The sequence below is a fragment of the Dipodomys spectabilis genome, unplaced genomic scaffold, assembly GCF_019054845.1.
Source record: "Dipodomys spectabilis isolate Male_0828 unplaced genomic scaffold, ASM1905484v1 ptg000230l, whole genome shotgun sequence".
Taxonomy (NCBI): domain Eukaryota; kingdom Metazoa; phylum Chordata; class Mammalia; order Rodentia; family Heteromyidae; genus Dipodomys; species Dipodomys spectabilis.
The window spans coordinates 4,170,568-4,191,053 of NW_024870907.1; the positions used below are offsets into that span (position 1 = coordinate 4,170,568).

Consider the following 20,486-nt stretch of genomic DNA (forward strand, 5'->3'; position numbering starts at 1 on the left):
CTCCTCCCCTTCCCTTGTTCTGGCCTTCCTGTGCACAGGCAGCTTCCCACCTTGCTTCAGCACCCAGCCACTCAGCTAATAGCAAGTGCTCAGCAGCCCAGACTGTTGGAAGTGTTGCTCACACTCAGGTCTTTAGCTCTTTTGGGAGTGTGGATACCATTCGTTCTGCCACTAAGAATCTGTGACACCATTTAGAGTGGTTTCCATAGGGGTCCTGCCAGTCCCTGTGCTTTCCTGTTCAGTGCCTGTCTGGGGGGGTGGGGGGGGAGGGGAGAGATCTGTTATAGATGTATGGGTGTTGGTGGCTTGTGTTCTTTTTTAGGAACTTTCTGTCTGTCAAGTTTCTGGATAGATCTTCTACATGAACTTGGAGATGATACGTATAATATATTTATGATATTTTTGTCTTGCTTTGGGTTAGTGGAGCTCCTTTCAATGGTGTCTTAATGTTGAGGGGTGGCACATCTGACCCATGAACTGTCGCCGTCCTCCTCTTCACTGAGGTAGCTAGCAGACTCTTGGCAGTTCTCACAGGAGTGCTCCATGCTGCCCTGAAGAGTGTTTCCCAGCTCTTCCTCATCTTGTCCTTGGGAGAGGATGGATGTGCATGCTTTTCTGTGCCTTTCTATGGGCTGACCTTCCGGTGTCAACTTCCTGGGTCTCAGGGCAGGACTCCTGGTGTTGGGCCTTGTCACGTTAGCACTTACGCAGACTTGCTGCCTTCCTTTTGTTTCCAGATCAGATGCCCCTATTGAGAAGACATGGTGTGTTGGCTGCAGTGCACTATGGCCTTGTTGAGGACTGTCTGAGTGTCTCTGTCCATTAGTCTGGACTCACTGATCTGATTCCTCTTCTGTTCCCCCCCTCCCATTTAGCCCCAGGCCTCAACCACTTGAACTGTTCCCATAACCGCTTTGCTTGTACTTTTTTCTTTTCTCTCTATTTTTTTTAAAGGTACTAGAGTTTGAACTCTATCATACTTACCAGGCAGGCTCTCTTACCGCTTGAGCTATGCCTCCAAGCCTGTCTTTGTATTTGAGATAGGTTCTCACCACTCCCTTTGCATGTGCAGACCTTGAACCTGCCGTCCTCCTGCCTCTGTCTTCTGTATAGCTTGAATTATAGGCTTGTGGCCTCATGCTTGGCCTCTAAGTCTCTTCTGAATTAATCTTGCTGCTAGTGTGAAACTCAGTTTCTAAAACAATTACTGTATGGATGTGGTTACATTCCCCCTCCCCCACAGTCAGTTTTGGTAAGTCATTTCAGATTTTCTTTGCATCTTAAGTTTTCAGATTTAGTTGCATAAGTTGAGCTTTTTTGCTGGTCTTGGGGCTTGAACTCAAGAACTGGGTGCTGTACCTGAGCTTCTTTGTGCTCAAGGCTAGCACTCTACCACTTGAGCCATAGTGCCACTTCTGACTTTTTCTAAGTAGTTTATTGAAGATAAGAGTCTCACAGACTTTCCTGCCCAGGCTGGCTTCAAACCACAGTCCTCAGATCTCATCCTCTTGAGTAGCTAAGATTACAGGTGTGAGCCAAAGGGAACTGGCTATAATAAGTAATAGGTTTTTGTTTTTGTTTTTAAGGTTCCTGACTGGGCTGTGGGGGTATGGTGCACAGGTTATAGAGTGCTTGCCTAGTGAGTGTGTGTGAGGCCTTGAGTTCAAATCCTTGGACTACAAAAAGTGTAGGTGTTACTTTTGTTTGTTTTTCTTTGCTGTGGTGCGGGGGATGGAACCCACCGCCTTGTGAGTGCAAGACAAGAAGTCTGCCGCTGGGCCTTCTCCACTCTTCTTATTTGTTTTTAGGTATGCCAGTCACTTACTCTCCCACTGCCTTTCCCTGCCTGCCTCTGCTTGCCTTCGGCCTTCCGACCTGCTCACCAGGGCATTTCTGTGACCTGTTTTCTTTGTACATTCTACTTTTACATGTTAGCAATCTAGAAGTATGTGTTTTCTTTACCAGTGTAAACCATTTTTGAACTGCAGGGTCAGGCTATATTACCTCCAGCGTAGCTGGGACTACAGGCTTCTGTCTTGGTATTGACATTTGAATCTTTGTGGTGCCAAGGATGGAACCCAGGGCCCTCCTGTGCTAGACAAACTACCACTGAGTACACTCCCAGCCCAGCCCCAGTACTAGCACCAGCTTGCACCTGGGCAGCTCTGCCCTTGCAGTGCATCCTCTGATGGGATGGTGGTACATTGGCTCATGCCCTGGAGTCCTCCTCCCTCTTGACAGATTCCAGGACAGGGGTGCTAGTGCTCTGACCTTCCTCATTTTCACAGGCTCTTCGCCCAGCATTGGGCCGTGGTCTCTAACCTCCTGGGCCCCTTGCTGGTTAGGAACGCTTGCTCACCACAGGTATCTTTCTGATGGCTCAGGCCATCCTGGGGAGCTCTGGTTTCTCTAATTTATTTTTTATTTTGTTGGTCATGGGGCTTGAACTCTGGGCTCTGCAGCTCAAGGCTACTACTCTACCATTTGAGCCACAGCACCATTTCCGGTTTTCTGGTGGTTACTTGGAGATAAGAGTCTCATAGATTTTCCTGCCTGGGCTGGCTTTCAACCTCGATCTTCAGATCTCAGCCTCCTGAATAACTAGGATTACAGGCGTGAGCCACCCACACCCGGCCACTTGTGACATTTTTTTGTCTGCTATTCTAGGGCTTGAACTCTGGGCCTTGTGCTCTTTGTTCAGCTTTCTTGATCACTTTTCTTTCTTAGTGCTGGTGATCTACCACTTGAGCCATGCCTCCAGTCCAGCATTTTACTGGCTGGTTTGAATAGAGAAGTGCAGCCTTTTCTGCTTAGGCCTGCTTTGAATCTACATCCCAAGTAATCAGGATTACAAGTGTGAACCACCAGCACCTGATTGAGAATTTTAATCATGAGTCACATGAGTAGTGTAGCAACTTCTCTTTTTTTGGTTTTGTTTTGTTTTTGTGCTGGTCCTAGGGCTTGAATTCAAGGCCTGAGTACTGTACTGTTCCTGAATGCTCAAGGCAAGTACTCTACCACTTGAGCCACAGTGAAGCTGTGGCTTTTTGGTGGTTAATTGTAGATAAGAATCTCATGGACTTTCTTGCCTAGGCTGGCTTTGAATGACAATACTCAGCTCTCAGCCTCTTGAGTAGCTAGGATTACAGCCAGTTGTGTTCTAAGAAGACAAGTTACCATTTCTGTGGGTGGGTATTATTATTCAGAGTTAGATGATTCATACTTAGTTCTGTGTTTATTGAATGATTGACAGTGCTGATACTGGGATTTGAACTCGAAGCCTGGCACTTTGAGAGTTTTGATCAAAGCTGGCACTTCTACCATTGGAGCAACACACCTTCTTGCCAGTTAGTTAGGGATAAGAATCTCTCAGATTTGTTTGTCCAGGGCTGGCTTCAAATCATAATCCTCAGGTCTCGGCCTCCTGAGTAGCTAGGATTATAGGCGTGAGCCACTGGCACCTGGCCCTGGCTTTATTTTTTAAAAAGAATTTTGAGACAGGGTCTTACTATGTAGCCCATGCTGGCCTGGAACTTGAGATCCTTCCAATCTTCCTGTCTCTGCCTTCTGCATGCTTTGTAGATTCAGAGATTTGTGTGGGTTGTGGTTCAAGCCCAGACGTCACCTGCCTGCAAGTCCGCCTTCCCTCCTCCACCTGAGGATCTTTGCTCACATGTTGTAGATAGTATTTCATGGGCTGGGTGCCGAGCCACTGTGAGTGTGCAGAGGCCCCAGAAGTCCTGGTGACCCAAATGGTGTGTGTGTGCGTCACGGTACCTCCTCCTGCTGACAGGAATGACAGCTGGAAATAGAGCTGGACAGCAGAGGTGGGGCATCTATTTGCTGTTTTTGTTCTCAAGTTATTCTGTAAAATCTGATATTTATTGTTTTAAAAAAATGTGAACTTGGGGCTGGGGAGGTGGCTCAGTGGTAGAGTGCTTGCTTTGCATGCCTGAGGCCCTAGATTCAATTCCTCAGCACCACATAAGCAGAAAAAGCTGGAAGTGGTGCTGTGGCTCAAGTGATAGAGCGCTAGCCTTGAGCTGAGGAGCTGAGGGACAGTGCCCAGGCCCAGAGTTCAGGCCCCACGACTGACCAAAAAAAAGTGAACTTGAAATTCCTTAATGTCTATCTGTAAGTCTGATAAGTGATGCCTTTTTGAGTGTTGTGCTGCTGAAGCTTTGGCTCCTGATTGAATTCATGTTGCTTTTCAGCGTCCACTGAGACAGTTTGAACTGTTTTTGTTTCAGAAGGAAGAATTATAAGTTGGGGGGTAGGAAAGCCCCTTGACCAGTATTTGTTTTTGTGTATTTTTGTCTTTGTGTTACTAGTTTAAACTCAGTACCTTATGCTTGTGAGGCAGGCAGTCTGCCACTGCTGTAGTTTTTGATGGGGTCTCATGTTTTTCCTGGCTCTGGCCTTGGAATGGTCCTCCTGCCTGACCTGCTGGGGGCAGATGTGTCACACCACTTCCTGCCTTGTTAGGTGGGGTTCTCATTAACTTTAATTTGGGGGGGGGGCTGGTACTGTGGCTTGAACTCAAGAGTCTCAAGCGTGCTTAGAAAGTTGATTTGCTTGGCTAGCACTCTACCACTTGAGCTAACCTCCAGCCTAGCTTTTTGCTTCAAAGTGGAGTCTTGTGGACTTTTCTGCCAGCTGGCTTCTGAACATTGATCCTCCAGATCTCTGCTTCCTGAATAGCTAGGATTATAGATGTAAGCCACCAGCACATAACATCACTTTTTGTTTGGGTTGGTCTTGAACTTTGATCCTCTCTATTTCTGACTGCCAAAGAGCTAGCATTAGAGTCTGGGATTACAGATAGGACCCGCTGTGCTAGTTCTAGCCAGTCTTTCAAAGCCTTCCATCATATGTTTTTACTACTTTGTATTTGATGAAGTTTCTCAAAATATTGGAGAGGTCTGCTGTCATTTATTGAGAACAGGTTATGTTTCAGATCTGGCCTGCCAGCTGTGCCCCAAAACGTAATGTTTCCTTTCTTCAAGGGGCTCACAGACACCATCTGTGGGAACAAGCTGTCACCTCAGGGTGGAACTGCTTGCTGTCCCTGCTGATGTTGGCCAGCCCCAGCCTAGCCTGTGTTTAGGACACTACATGAAGCAAAATTTGAAGCTCAGCTTTGTTTCTTTGTATTTATTTATATATGTTTTTAATTTTCACTTTTGCCAGTCCTGGGGCTTGAATTCAGGGCCTGGGTACTGTCCCTGCTTCTTTTTAAAATATTTTTTTGGTCAGTCGTGGGGCTTGAACTCTTGGCTTGGGCACTGTCCCTGCGCTCTTCAGCTCAAGGTGAGCACTCTACTGCTTGAGCCACAGTGCCACTTCCGGTTTTCTAGTGTTTTTTTTTTTTTTTGGAGATAAAGAGTCTCATGGAGTTTCTTGCCTGGGCTGGCTTTGAACCGAGATGATCAGATCTCAGCCTCCTGAGTAGCTAGGATTACAGGTGTGAGCCACCAGCACCTGGTCTGTCCCTGCTTCTTTTTGCTAAAGGTTAGCACTCTACCACTTGAGCCCACAGTGCCACCTCCAGTTTTTTCTCTGTATGTGGTATTGAGGATCAAATGCAGGGCTTCATGCATGCTAGGCAGGCACTCTATCACTGAGCCATATCCCCAGCCCTTTGTTTCTTTTTAGATGTTTAATTTGACAAATATTTTTGTGGATGAAAATCTTCAACTAGTTGGAGATGGTGAACTTTTATGTTCATACCATGAGGGATGGTAGAAATGGTGCCTTCTGTGGCTCACAGAGAAAACAAGTGTGAACACAACTGGTCTTATTGAAAGTTTCCTTGTTGCCTTTCATTGTACTTTTCTAAAGCTAAACTTTGAGTTTTTCCATGTTTTAGATTAAATAGGATTGCGAATCAGGTGGCCATTCAGCGGAAGAAGCAGTTTGTGGAGCGAGTGCACAGCTACTGGCTACTCAAAAGGCTGTCTAGGAATGGCGCCCCCCTGCTGCGGCGGCTCCAGTCCAGCCTGCAGTCCCAGAGGAGCTCGCAGCAGGTACGTGCCCACGCCCCACCTGCCTCACAGTGTCTCCTGCCTTCTAGCATGGCCCTGGCCGCAGCCCCAGAGGAACGGCACCCAGGTCAGGCTGGGCATGGCGTTGAATGTTGAAATGTGGAGCGTGTAGGCCTGTAGTGTCTTGTGGGCTGTGTCGCTCTTCTTCACTGACTTTGCACACACACACGGCAGCCCACCTGGGCCCAGAGCTCTGGCCATCTCTGGGAAGCCCACAGCATGTTGGGCACAGAGACATTCAGGGCAGAAATGACAGAACAGAGGCCTGGGCCTGGCAGCAGGCCTGTTAGCAGCCTGGGAGGTCTGTCGCATGAGGAGGAACTCACAGAGGGTCTTGCTTTGAAGCTAGTTTATTCTTGACCACAGCAAGGAGTGGAGTCGAGGGGTGAGAACCTCAGAGAGGGAACCTAAGTATCATCCTTAAAGGAATAAACCTAAGCAAGCTCTAGTGATTTAAAAGTTAATTTGGGTTTATGGAGCCATCTGGTGTTGTAAGACAGTTCTGAGAGGATTCGTTTTGAAAGTACAGGAGCGTCTTCTGTGAGATGTCACCAAACAAACTGCTCACCACTTGTTAAGGAAGGGACCGGCTCATGGGGAGGTTGGTATTTTAGTGGGCCCTTCTTTGAGTTGAGAGGTCAAAGGCCTTGGCAGAACCTTGGATTGTCATGTTTATAGCAGTCCCAAACATGGAATAGAATTGTTTGATCTGTGATGGAACTTTGGTTTCAAACTTTGAAACGGTGATTCTGTAGAGTCTTCATGTTCCCCGTGCTGTGTGGTGTCTTGCTGTAGCGCGAGCTCGAGCTCTGTGTTCTGTAAGCCACCCTGTGGAGTGAGTGCTGGCAGCTTCTCCCTCGGCAGTGCTCTCAGATGAGCAGTGCTGCTGGGCCCTGTGTGGCTGTGTACTGTTCTTGTAGGAGCTGGGAGCTTCTGGGTCTGTATGGTTCCGACCTGGATTGTGGAGTCCTTGTCTCTGTAGGAGCTCCTGTGTACATTGCCCCTCCTCTTTTGCATTCTTTGGGCCGACTGGGATGCTCTCTGTAGGGGCCCTGTGCCTTCCTGGAGCCCACCTCTCACATTATCAGAGTTGAGGCTTAAATGTCTCTTGTGGGGTTGTTCAGTGAGTGAGCCATGTTTTCGACTGCATCACATTGTGTGATGCTTCTGTCTGTCTGTCTGTCCACACACCAGAGGAGGTGGCCTTGATGCAAGAGAGGCCTTAGGGCTTTGAATCAGGAAACGAAGCCCATGGCAAAGATAGCCACCGGCAAGATCCAGCCTTTGGTCTTTGCTTCTGTGATGGTGGAGACATGGGGAAAAGGGGGTTGTGGTGGGGGGAAGTGAAAGATCCAGAACTTGGGTTTTATTTTGGTTTGTAGATGATGGACCAGAAAGAGAGACTGGCAGTCTCTACAGGAATGGAATGCTGACAGAGCTGTGGGGAACCTCCAGCTGTGTGCCTCATCTCCCCTCAAATATACAAGGACTCAAACCGACTTAGGGAGCCCTGTGGTCTGTGGTGTCTGAGCCTAGGGTAGGTCTGGGCAAGATACTGTTAAGTGGGGAAGACAGTTGGTTCCTCATCCCACAAGAACTGTGAGCAGAGGCTGCCAGGCAGCTTCCATGCAGCCTGGCATGCCGCCTGCTTCCTGCCGTTGTTTGTGTTGGGTTTGGTAGCACTGTGCTTCTGTTCCGGTGAAGAGTGGAACAGGGTTGCCCCAGGTGGTGGGGTGAGTTCAGGGTCTATACTACCCATCCTGAGAAGAAGGAAAGGCGAGGCTCTGTGGATGACGCGTACCTAGTCTCTGAGGGGTCAGGGGTGCCTCCACATTCTTCCTGCTAAGCCCCAAGTGTCATGTTGAGCTGGGCGTCGGGATGGCAGAGCCCGCGTACTTCCTGTGTCACATAGAGCCGTGTCCTTCCTGTGTCATGTTGAGCTATGCATCTGGATGGTAGAGCCATGTGCTCCCTGTGTCCTGTTGAGCTGTGAGTTAGGGATGGCAGAGCCATGTGCTTCTATGCTCCTTTGACTTTGGTGAACTCTCCGCTCCCAGAGGTCAAAACGGGGCCCTGTATGTAATGCCTTCAGCCTCATGACTCATGTCCCCTCATCTTTGTACCTCCATGTGACCTCTAGTGAGGCCAGGGCCCTGGTCCCAGACAGCCAGGACAGACCTAAGGAAACTGTGTACCAGCATGCTGGGCTCTTGGAGTCTCATACTGTGTGGGCATCTGAGGTTCACAGCAGGAAAATCCTCTGTGTTTGACTGACGGGAAGTGCCCATTAATTTTCTCAGAGAGAAAACGATGAAGAGATGAAAGCTGCCAAAGAGAAGCTGAAGTACTGGCAGCGGTTACGCCATGACCTTGAGCGTGCACGGCTACTGATTGAGCTGCTGCGAAAACGGGAGAAACTCAAGCGTGAGCAGGTGAGGCCTCTGACTTTGCCCTATCTGCTGTATCTGAAGTATCCTGGGACCATCTAGGACTCTGCTGACCTTATGGGATGCAGTTAGAGATGCCCTACAGTGACACTTGTCTGCTGGTCCAGAGTAGCACCTGCTGTGACACACTCTGTACTGCCATCCCTGCCTGCTTCCCAGAGTGGCCCCACCCCTAGTTGGTGTTTCAGTGATGCCCCTGGATTCAGGAACCTTAATGTAGGCAGCATGGTCTCTGCCTTGAAAGGGGGGCAGGTGCTTTGTAGTAGCTGGAGTCACCGGGTGGGACCTGTACACACATGGCTGCCTGGCAGCGGTGGTTGAAGTGCAGCTTCTGTGGCTGGGACGTGTGTGAGGCCAGGTCCTGTAGAGGTGGATGGATGTGCACTCTTGTTGCCAGGTGAAGGTGGAGCAGATGGCCGTGGAGCTGCGGCTGACCCCGCTCACCGTGCTGCTTCGCTCAGTCCTGGAACGGCTGCAGGAGAAGGACCCTGCCAAGATCTTTGCCCAGCCTGTGAGTCTGAAGGAGGTGCGTGCCACGGGGCTTGCCTGCCTCAGGTGGACTTTTGACTGGTAAACATGTGGCCAGCGAAGGTACCAGAATGAATGTCTGTTCAGCCCTCGGCAGCATTGGCTCACCCACTTGCCCACTGGTGTGCTCTTTGCAGGAGTGAGGAGCATTTGATCTGGGTTTGGGGGGGGGTGGGCGGGGGAGAGAGCACACAAGGAACTATTTGGTGCTCGATGGGGCGGATAGAGTACGTTTCTCATCTTGTTTTAGGCTGCTGCCTGCAGCCTATCTGCCAGTATTAATAATTTTGTATGGCTGATGTTGTAAATATCCAAATGACCCTGGGCATAAAGAAGGTTCCCCCTAGCTAGGCACTGGTGACTCATGCCTGTAATCGTAGCAACTCAAGAGGCTGAGATGTGAGGATTGTGGTTCAAAGCCAGCCCTGGCAAGAAAGTCCATGAGACTCATGTGTATTTAACCACCAAGAAGCCAGAAGTGGAGCTGTGACTCAAGTGGTAGAGCACCAGCCTTGAGCAAAAAAGCCTGAGGCTTGAGTTCAAGCCCCCAGGCCTGGCACACAAAGAAAGATTCTCCACCTCTAGAATCTAGAAGGAAGGTGGTCAGGTTTGCTGCAAAGATTGGGTTTCGGGTTTTCCACTGGCTTTGTGCTGCCACATAGAAAGTGTTAGCCACATAAAAAGTGTGTGTGTGTGTGTGCGCGTGCGCGCGCGTGTGCGCGTGTGTGTGCGCGCGCGTGTGCGCACAGTGTGATTAGTTATGCAAATAATATAGAATAAGTTGAGAAATCATGTTTTAGTTTATAAATGGTTATTTTCCTTTCTAAAACTAGGTACCAGATTATCTGGATCACATTAAACATCCCATGGACTTTGCCACAATGAGGAAACGGTTAGAAGCTCAAGGGTATAAAAACCTCCATGCATTTGAGGAGGATTTTAATCTCATTGTAGATAACTGCATGAAGTACAATGCCAAGGACACCGTATTTTATAGAGCCGCAGTGAGGCTGCGAGATCAGGGAGGTGTTGTTCTGAGGCAGGCCCAGCGCGAAGTGGACAGCATTGGCCTGGAAGAGGCCTCGGGAATGCACCTACCTGAGCGGCCTGTGGCGGCCCCTCGGCGGCCATTCTCCTGGGAAGACGGTAAGAACTGGGCACTGGGTTCAGGGAGATGGAGGGACAAGATGGCCCTCCCAGTAGACTATAGAGTACTGTTCAGCACACATGCTGCCTAAGCATCACTCAGCTTCTGCTGGTGGTTTTTACTCTGCCATCTGATGTGTGTTGTATACTTTGCACATTTAAGGATCTGACTCTAGAGACCGGTTAGCAGTGGAGCCCAGGTCTGGATGATGGAGGTGGAGAAAGCAGGATTTGTTTTGGGCTGGCTCCTAAGGATGCGTTGCAGCAAGAAGGCAGTTGTATTTCAGTTTAACAGAAGCGAGAACTCTCATTGGCTTGGTTCCCCACCCCCTCTTTTGGTGCCAGTCTTGGGCTTGAACTGAGGGCCTGGGTGCTGTCCCTGGACTTTTTTGCTCAAGGCACTTTTTTTTTTTTTTTAATTTAATTTAATTTTATTTGTGAACATACTGTACAGAGGGGTTACAATTACATGGGCAGGATAATGCGTACATTTCTTACCAAGCATTGCAGCCTCCTCCTTTGGCTCAAGGCACTTTTTGCTCTACCACTTGAGCCACAGCTTCCTGTTTGGCGTTTTAGTGGTTAATTGGTGATAATAACTATAGGTTTTCCTGTTTAGGCTGGCCTTGAACTGCGATCCTCAGATCTCTGCCTCTTTTTTTTTTTTAAAGCCATGCTCTTCATTTTGTTTTTATTTTTATTATTTTTTTTGGCTCTGGTTGTGGGGCCTGAACTCTGGGCCTGGGCGCTGTCCCTCAACTCTTCAGCTCAAGGCTAGTGCTCTACTACTTGAGCCACAGCACCACTTCTGGCTGTTTTCTTTTTTTGCTTATGTGGTGCTGAGGAATCGAGCCCAGGGCCTCATGCATGCAAGGCAAGTACTCTACCACTGAGCCACCTTCCCAGCCCCAAATGTATACTTTCTTTCTTTCTTTTTTTTTTGGTCGGTCGTGGGGCTTGAACTCTGGGCCTGGGCGCTGTCCCTCAGCTCTTCAGCTCAAGGCGAGCGCTCTACCACTTGAGCTACAGCGCTACTGTCTCTGCCTCTTGAATAGTTAGGATTACAGGCATGAGTACCAGAGCCTGGCTGGCTTTCCTTTTAACTCTCTCACTTGTCTGCTGGCCTGCACCTGGTTCAGGATGGACCTAGGAGTGGCATATCCCTGTGGACTCTAACATCGGCTTGTGGGGTTTTTTTTTGCCACCTTGGGCACATGCTGTCATTCATTCATCAGTCTTTTTCTCTGATTCCTGGAAATCTCATTGGCTCTTGTTTGTCAAGCTCACATTAGCATTTGCTGAAGTTGTGGAGGTCTAGAAGGGTTGGGGTAACATCATTATGGTTTTCCTGAACTCAGAATTAATTATAAGCAGAACTCAGCCTTCCTAATAGCATTACAGATGTGAACAATTAGGTTTGGCTTCTAAACTTTTTTCTTTTTCTTTTTTCCAGATAAAAATATATGGTTTTCTTTTTGTTTGTTTTTAAACTTTGATTTTAAGGGTAACAAGTCTTCCTGTAGAAAAATTGGAAACTAAACAAGACCCAAAGCTGGTATGTCTGTAAGCCCAGGAGAGCCTTGCTCTAAAATGTTCCTGAGGTCCTGGGTAGAACTGAGTCCTGGTGGCACAACTAGCTGGCCTAGCCTTCCCTGTCCAGGGTGGATCCTTATTGGGGCTACTGAGACTGCCCCTGGATGGTGTTAGCTGCTTATGAAACAGATAAACAGCTCTCCCCACCCCCCGCCTCAACTACTGGGAAGTTGCAATCCTATAGACCCCACCATCCCTGTTCGGGCCTTTCTCTGGCCCTAAGATCCCCCGGGCGTGGAGGCATTGGTGCCTTTGAGAAAATGACATTGCAAGTAAATTTTTATATCAGGCTTTTAATAAAAAGGAAAGTAAGGATGAAGTATACCCATTCATTTCTTCCTCAGTAGTTGGAATGGGGAAAACAGGTGAGCCACAGTACCACCATGGAAGGTGCTCTGAGCCCTGTGATGGAGTGGCTGTTGGCTCTCTTCAAAAAGAAACAGCACTGGATGCTGGTGGCTCACACCTGTCATCCTAGTCACTCAGGAGGCTGAGGTCTCAGGATTGCCGTTTGAAGCCAGCCTGGGCATAAAAGTAAGGCTCTAATTTATTTTTTCTTCTTTTTTTGGTTGGTTGTGGGGCTTGAACTCTGGGCCTGGGTGCTGTTCATGAGCTCTTCAGCTCAAGGCAAGTTCTCTACCACTCGAACCACAGAGCCACTTCCAGTTTTCTGGTGGTTAATTATTGATAAAGAGTCTCATGGACTCTTCCTGCTGGGGTTGGCTTTGAACCATGATCCTCAGATCTCAGCCCCCTGAGTAGCTACAGGCATGAGCCACTGGCACCTGGCTAAGGCTCTAATTTCTAAGCACAGCTGTGGCAGAGCACGAGGCTTGAGCACCGAAGCTTTAGGGTTAGTGCCCAGGCCTTGAGTTCAAGCCCTAGCCAGAACCAGCACCAAAACAAAGACAGGCTGGAGTTGTGGCTCAAGTGATAGAGCCCATGAGTGAGGGCTCTGAGTTCAAATCCTAGTGTGGTTGCCAACACACTGAGACACACGCACACATGCAAACAGGCATTAGAGGGCAGTTTTCGTTGTTGCTTCAAATAATGAGATTTTGTCTTCCATGAATGCATTTGAGGTATTACTTGTGAGACTTCGTTTAAATGGTGGTGTGAATGCAAGCCGTGGGTCAGCTGTGATGAGTGCTTTGCTCATTTTCCAATACTGTATGCCGTTTTTGTACAGATGAGCTCTTCGGCAGGCATTGGATGTCTGGAGTATGCCGGGCCGGCCACGGCAACTGGACAGTTGCTTTGGGTTCTTACTTCTTCCTCTTGCTCCTCTGGCTCCTGTTCTTAAGATGCCTCTGAAGTGTTCACTTTTCTTGGTTATCTCTAAGTTAATACCATTTTGGAACTTTTGTAGTAAATGTGCTTGAAATTCAGATGTAGGGACTGGGAAGGTGGCTCAGTGGTAGAGTGCTTGCCTTGCATGCCTGAGGCCCTGGGTTTGATTCCTCAGCACCACATAAGCAAAAAGAAAAAGGCCGGAAGTGGCACTGTGGCTCAAGTAGTAGAGCGCTAGCTTTGAGCTGAAGAGCTGAGGAACAGTGCCCAGGCCCCCCCCCCCCCAAAAAAAAAGGAAATTCTGATGTATCTACAAACTTTACAGTCCATTTCAGTGAAAAGCACACAGTGGTTTATACGTGAAGTCTTTGCTAGGTTGAATTATTGCTATACAAACTAGGTTGAATTATTGCTATACAATAGGTCAAAGTTAACACATTTTTATACTATTACTTCAGTTGACAGAGCTGCCACAATCCATCTTGTGTTTGTGGGCTGGTAGAACATAAACATCTCTGGTGGTCTTTGTGTGTCTTATACAGAATGAGTTGTCTGTGCAGGAGGGCTGAATTAGATCCTGCTCCAGGAAGCCACACCTGTTCCCTGGATATGGCCTCTGCTGTGGCTACACTTTGTCTCTGTACCTGAGTGGCGTAGGGTAGAATTGTTCAGGAGCTGCCTGGGTTCTGTGACAGTGGCCCTCTGGGTTCAGAATGTAGGTGGAGGATGATCCTCAAATGACCCTGCTGCAACTTTGGCCAAAGGTGGTTTAGAGAACAGCTGGGGCCAATGTGTGGTTGTCCTTATCAGATGACTGATGCTGTCTGTCTTTGATTCAGTGGACAGGTTGCTGGACCCAGCCAACAGGGCCCACCTGAGCTTGGAGGAGCAGCTGAGAGAGCTGTTGGATAAGCTGGACCTCACCTGCTCCATGAAGTCCAGTGGCTCACGGAGTAAACGGGCAAAGCTGCTCAAAAAAGAAATTGCTCTCCTTCGGAACAAGTTGAGCCAGCAGCACAGCTCCCCGCCAGTGGGGCCAGGTACTGGAGGCTTCGAAGAGGATGCTGCTCCACTGGGGCCAGACACAGGGGAGGACGGTAAGCATGATGCGGGCAGGAGGGCTGGGCCCGTAGCGTGGGGCTCTCTTACAGCTACCACTGATTGTGTAAGGTCTGAAAGTCACTTAGTTCCGATGGCTGGATATTCTCACCACGATTTTGTTTCCTTTGGAAAAGACATTACAGTTTGTGCCATCTATGTGGACTGTGTTTTAGCACTTAGTCTGCAAACTTGAAGGCCTGTAATGAGATTTTTTTTTTTTCTCAACTTGAGCCTGCAAGCCTACTTTAAAAGATCTTACACTGTGTTAAAGACTCAAGAAAGTTTATGCGTTTTCTAAGTTGAGGGAGAGTCAGGCACTTAGGTGCTAGATGATCAGACCCAGCTGTTGAAAGGGCTTTTTAAAAAAACTTACCACTGATGTGCTCCCTGGCCTGGGCTGAAGGGGGCGAGAAGCCATCTTGCTGGCTCCTCTTGAAGGTGACCTTTGGTAGATTCCCATTCATTCTAATAGTCTTGAAAAGTATCTGGGAAATAGCAGTAACATCCCAGGAGGAATGGCTTAATGATGGCCAGAAGGAAGTCCAGGAGAGGAGATGAGCCTGTTGGTGGGAGAGCTGGTGGAATCCAGGACAGACATAGAGGGAACATGATGTCCAATTGTGTGTGTGTGTTGGGTGGGAAACCACTTTGCATGCTCTACCACCCTGTCCATTTCTGTTCACTGCCACCATTTTTCAGTTCCACAAAGTGGAGGGAAAGTTCAGACCTGCTCCTTCCATCACTGTCAGCCGTTTCGCTTATATCCTCCCCGAGTTTCTTGTCTGCGCATATAAAGAGAATAAAAAACCAGTACAGTGGGACAGACTTAATTGCTTCCTAATGTATGTGGCCATCTGATGTCAGTAGGCATGACTCTGCCCTGCTCTGCATACAATGACAAGGTGCATGCATATGGATGTGCCATGCTTTTGCCTATTCTCCACACACAGATGGCCAGCTTCCGAGTCCCTCTTTCCCATTGGGAGGGTGCCATTTTAGTAATCAGGAGAAACCAGGACTAACACCACCAAGATTTCCTAGCCTCAGAAAGACTTGGAACTTCTGGTGTGTCCAGCTTGAAATAGGTTCACACCCTGTTTCTCTGCCAGTGTGTCTTCTGGGCTACCTCAGGTCCACCCAGTTAAGGATTCAGTGTATGACACACTTCATGTTCTCTGAAAGCCTTTGTCACCAGCATATGGCATTCCTCCTCGTTTGTGGCGTCCTGTGCTTTTCTTTAAGGAACGTTTGCTCTCAGAAACTTTTGAGTTTAAAGGTCAGCCGGACCTACTCAGTCCCTACTGCTCCCTTTGTGCCCTGGTGGGCCACAGTTAGTATCATCACCTGCTTTCCACAGCAGCCATTTGTAGTACTGTTTGTCCAGAGAGGAAAGTTTGTCTGCAGGCTGGCTCCCCTGAAGTCAGAACAGCGTGCTTTTGAAAGCATTCTCTTAGAGAGACTTGGCCTTCGTCTGTCAGCTGTGCACTGCCTTGTCTGTTCTTTCCTCATAGCTTCCTCCACCACCACACTTTGTAGAGCTGAGGACTCTGTCTACCACAAGTGTGGTCTTGGGAAATTCTGCTTATTGCTTGTTAGTGCTTGAGGCACTTTAAAGAAAGCAAGCCTGGGATAGTGGGAAACCATTAAGCCTGTGTCTAAACAAATTAGACTTAGGAAAAGGACATTTTTCCTTCTAGTGAGCGGAAGGTGAAAGGAGAAGGGAGTCGTAGCCTGACTGTCTAGTGAGGGACAGAGGAAGTGTTCCCCAGAGCTGGAGTTAAGTATGAAGCAGCAGAGTACAGAAATCCTGGACAACGACAACAAGTATGACTGAACTAGTATGGAAACATAAACTAAAACCAAGATCAGAGCTTCAATTTGGCATGCTTTTTAGATCCTGAATATTAAGGTCTTGGTCTTTTTGTTGTTTTCATGTTAAAAAGATATTAAATCCATAATACAAAATACAGTCATAAGTGAATAATATGGCTGTGTGTATGTTTATATTGTCTGCATTTGAAGAAGCTTTAGGAGACTAGCCTCTGGGTCCAGTCTCAAGACACACGACTAAAGGAAGCAGATGGCTGGCTGGGATGGACTCCCCTGGCTGTGACTTGCTCTTTCTGGCATAGGGGCAGGCCTGGCTTGGTCAGGAGGCCTCTACTTACCTTTACGGTTGTGGAGTTGAGCTGGCCGGAAGCTGAGGGATGTGGAATGTGGAGAAGATGAACATTGCAGAATGGCTGGAAGTCTTAGGTGTTAATGCACAGCTAGGCTTCAGTAGACTGGAGGCAAAACAGTGAAGCTGCTGGCTTCAGGAAGAACAAAGAGTTCATGAAGTGTGATGAATGAAGATGGCCAGTTGCCTGTGGGTACGTTGTGAGGTGTGCCTCTCCCGGGTGTCAGCATAATCATGGGGCTGTGCTCTGCGTGCAGAGCTGGGGGCTCCCGCTGAGTGTGTATGAAGGACTTTTAACCCAGCATACGATGCACATTGGCTCTGCTCCTTGAAGGTGGCCGAGAAAAGGGATTAGGGAGCAGGCATGATGGTGGGAATAGTACAGTTGTCAGCCATGGGTTGAACTTCCCCTACACACTGTGCTGCTTGTGGCTTTGGTAGATGGCATTTGATTGGCTTAATGACTAGGTGTGTAAAGTGGTAGAACTGAAGTTTTCGGGGCCTACCTGCTCTTGAGTAGACAACCTGTGTGTGAGGATGAAAGTGGTTAGTGATTTTGCTGCTCTGTGCATGTGGTGAATCCTGGCCATCTTTCCTATTCACATCTGAGACTCACATTGGGATCCTTGGAGTTTATTCCAGGTGTAAAACATAGTTGTTAGTAGCTAGTGAGCTTTTTAAAAATATGCTCATGCTTGTTTCTAAGATTCCGATTGAGGGACATGATGCGGGGGGTGGTAATTAGCTGGCAGAGTGGCACTGCAGTGGTACTGTTTCTCATTTTATGGTGAGGAGACTGAGGCTCTCAGAGGTTGATTTGAGTGCACTCTGTGGGTCCTATGGCTGGTGGAGGGAGGTTGTATACCTGGCCTCAGACAGCCTTCCCTCCAGGGCTCTCCTTTGTCCACCTGGCAAGCTCCCAGGAGCATCCCTAGTGACCCCAGTGATCCAGTGGGTGGCAGCGGGGACCCTGGCTCTCACTCAGAGCTCCTCTTGAAGAGAGGCTGTGCGTCAGTGTGTCTGTCACCTGGAGCGTGTGTGTGTGTGTGTGTGTGTGTGTGTGTGTGTGTGTGTGTGTGTGTGAGTGTGTTTGCCACCTGGTGCAGGGGGTGGTGTATGGCAAGCATGTCTGCCACCTGGTGCAGAGGGTGCGTGCGTGCATGTGTGTGTATGTGTGTGTATGTGTGTGTGTGTGCGCGCACGTGCAGGATGACCTCCCTCCTCCCGGGTGGGAGGGGAAGACACTGAGTTGAGGTGGAGGTGGGCCTGCCCTACTTGCTTAGTCATAAAAGCTGGCCAGGAGGTCCCTTTTGGTGCCATTTCAGTTGGCCGCATCACTGCCTGGGCCTTACCACTGGCCTTGGTTGAATAGACCACAGGATTTGCAGTTAGTACCCTGGTGTCAGGATCAGAATGAGAGTCTGATGTAGTGGAAGAAGAGGCAAAAGCCAAACTGAGGTGTGCTGTGGCAGTCATCTGACTTAGCTCTGTTCTCCCAGCACCAGCCTGGGACACCAGCCAGCCTCAGATTGCTGTTTTCCTTCATGTGTATATACCAGGGATGAGGTATACAGTGATGAACAGATCCCTTTGCAGAGACTGCATGAGTCTGCCCCTGGGTGCTTCACAAATACTGGGTTAGTAAATTGTTAAAGATCTTAAACAGAGTAGATGGAATAAATTGTTCAGCACCTAACAAGCCAGTAATTGAGGATTTAACATCTTTACTTCATAAAAATTATCTCTAGATGCAAATAGTTTAGTCCTGTGGCTTGAGTTTATGCTTCAGAGAAGCTTCTATCTCTTGGATAAAGATCTTTTAAAGGGACTGGGAATGTGGCTTAGTGGTAGAGTGCTTGCCTAGCATGCATGAAGCCCTGGGTTCGATTCCTCAGTACCACACACACAGAAAAAGCCAGAAGTGGTGCTGTGGCTCAAGTGGTAGAGTGCTAGCCTTGAGCAAAAAAAGCTTAGGACAGTGTTCAGGCCCTGAGTTCAAGCCCTAGGACTGGCACATGCGTACACACACAGGCCACACAGGCCCTGAGTTCAAGCCCTAGGACTGGCATGTGCGTACACACACAGGCCCTGAGTTCAAGTCCTAGGACTGGCGCGCGCGCGCGCGCACACACACACACACACACACACACACACACACACACACACACACACACACACACACACACACACACACACACACACACACACACACACACACACGAACTTTTAATCACCAGGCTGTTGTACCTGTAATAAGCTCCAACACAGTGCCCTCCCCCCCCCTTTTTTTAAGTTCTAGCCAAAGTTGGGTGCCAGTGGCTAACGGCTGTAATGCCAGCTACTCTGGAGGAGGCTGAGATCTGAGGATCACTGGTTTGGTGCTGGCTTCCAGCCTTGCTTTGCTGTTTGGAGGTAGTTAGGAGGACTTACTTGGCACCATTACTAAAACCTTTGCCCTGAGTTAACTGAATAGCTCAGAGACGAAAGTGAAGCTGTGCGTTGTAGATTTTCATTATTAAAGTGACTTTCGTATTTAAAATATTAACTTGGCATGTTTCAAATGTTTGGGGAAATTTGCAGAATTAAGTTAACGACTTTACTTAATGAACCTAAAGGTACATATTACTTTGGATTATTGGAGTTTTGCTCTTGGCTTTATATAATCACTTCCTGTAGCCAGAATCGGTCTTTCTTGGGAAAGACCCTGGCAGACCCTCGTGCTGCTGGTCACGAGGCCTGGGCCAGTTCTGTCCCTTGAGTTTTTGCCTCATCAGGGCTGACTCTAAAGCCTTAGCTCCATGTCCGTGTGTTTTAGAAAGCGGAGTCGTCTTCCAGACACTGTTAAGCTCCTTATCTAAAAGCAGGCTCCCGTGGCAGCATGTGGGAGGCGGTCCCGCTTCCTCGGGAAGCTCTTGGCCACGCGGCTCTCTGGTGTTTGGCTTCCCCTGGGAAAGCCTTCCTTAGGCCATTTTGTTTGCTTCCTTCTGTTTGCCGCCTTGTGGTGCAGCGCAGAGCCATGTGGGGCTGTGCATGGTCCCTTTGGTTCTGTGATTCTTGTCTTTCTCAAGGTAAGTGAGTGCTGATCGCAGAAACTGTCATGAACTCAACTGGTGGATTTAATATTAATGGTGTGAAGTGCTCTTTCACAGATTTTTCCAGAAAGTGATTGTGCACCTGGGCCTAAGGGCAACAGGCCCTGGTCGTTGCCTAGGGAGATGCACATAGTGTGACCTGCGGCCCCCGGGGCTGCTCACTGCTCAGCAGACAATTGGGTGTGATGCTTTTGTTTCCTTAATTGAATTAGTAATTTGGTGGACTTCACATTTATAGTAAGTTTTATATAATAGATTTTATAATCTTCAGTTTTCAAAAATCACTTTATTTATAATTTTTTCAGGAGATAAATCTCCCCCTAAACTTGAACCATCCGATGCATTACCTCTTCCTTCAAACTCGGAGACTAATTCAGAACCACCAACCCTCAAACCAGTAGAACTCAACCCCGAGCAGAGTAAACTATTCAAAAGAGTCACATTTGATAATGAATCACATAGCACTTGCACTCAGAGCGCACTGGTAAGCGGACACCCTCCAGAGCCCTCCCTCGCCAGTAGTGGCGATGTGCCGGCGGCGGCGGCGGCCTCCGCAGTGGCGGAGCCATCAAGCGATGTAAACAGACGCACCTCTGTTCTCTTCTGCAAATCGAAAAGTGTAAGCCCCCCAAAGTCTGCCAAGAACACTGAAACCCAGCCAACTTCTCCTCAGCTAGGGACCAAAACCTTTTTGTCTGTAGTCCTTCCGAGGTTGGAGACTCTACTGCAGCCAAGGAAAAGGTCGCGGAGCACATGTGGAGACTCCGAGGCGGAGGAGGAGTCCCCGGGAAAGCGCCTGGACACAGGTAAATGTCAGGAGTGGCTGCCGTGGACGTGACCACTGCTGAGCTTTTGTTTTTGCAGTGGTCTCTTACTGTCCAGCAAAGACGGACACAGCGTAGTAGTCTGTGGTTGGCAACCTCAAGGGCAAAGGCCTTGTGGACAAGTGCTGCTTCTCTGTCAGTCCTTTTCTTCCTTTCTTTTGAGTTTTCTAATATCAAGAGCGACTTAGGCTGGTGTGGTGGCTCACACTTGTAATACCAGCAACTTGGGAGGCTGAGATGGG

At 48.6% G+C, this 20,486-nt stretch overlaps 1 protein-coding gene across 7 annotated transcripts in view; it reads left to right on the top strand.

The window, feature by feature from the left end:
- The window catches only part of Brd1 (bromodomain containing 1), a 52,323-nt gene that overhangs the window by 17,367 nt on the left and 14,470 nt on the right, over window positions 1–20,486 (top strand). For 4 of the 7 annotated variants that reach the window (XM_042698026.1, XM_042698025.1, XM_042698031.1 and 1 more), the window contains exons 3-8: window positions 5,870–6,026; window positions 8,345–8,476; window positions 8,889–9,017; window positions 9,853–10,165; window positions 13,888–14,145; window positions 19,726–20,226. In XM_042698026.1, the coding sequence (XP_042553960.1) occupies window positions 5,870–6,026; window positions 8,345–8,476; window positions 8,889–9,017; window positions 9,853–10,165; window positions 13,888–14,145; window positions 19,726–20,226 (1,490 nt within the window). The remainder of the gene's footprint in view (window positions 1–5,869; window positions 6,027–8,344; window positions 8,477–8,888; window positions 9,018–9,852; window positions 10,166–13,887; window positions 14,146–19,725; window positions 20,227–20,486) is intronic. The other 3 variants (XM_042698029.1, XM_042698027.1, XM_042698028.1) reach the window with 3 other exon arrangements.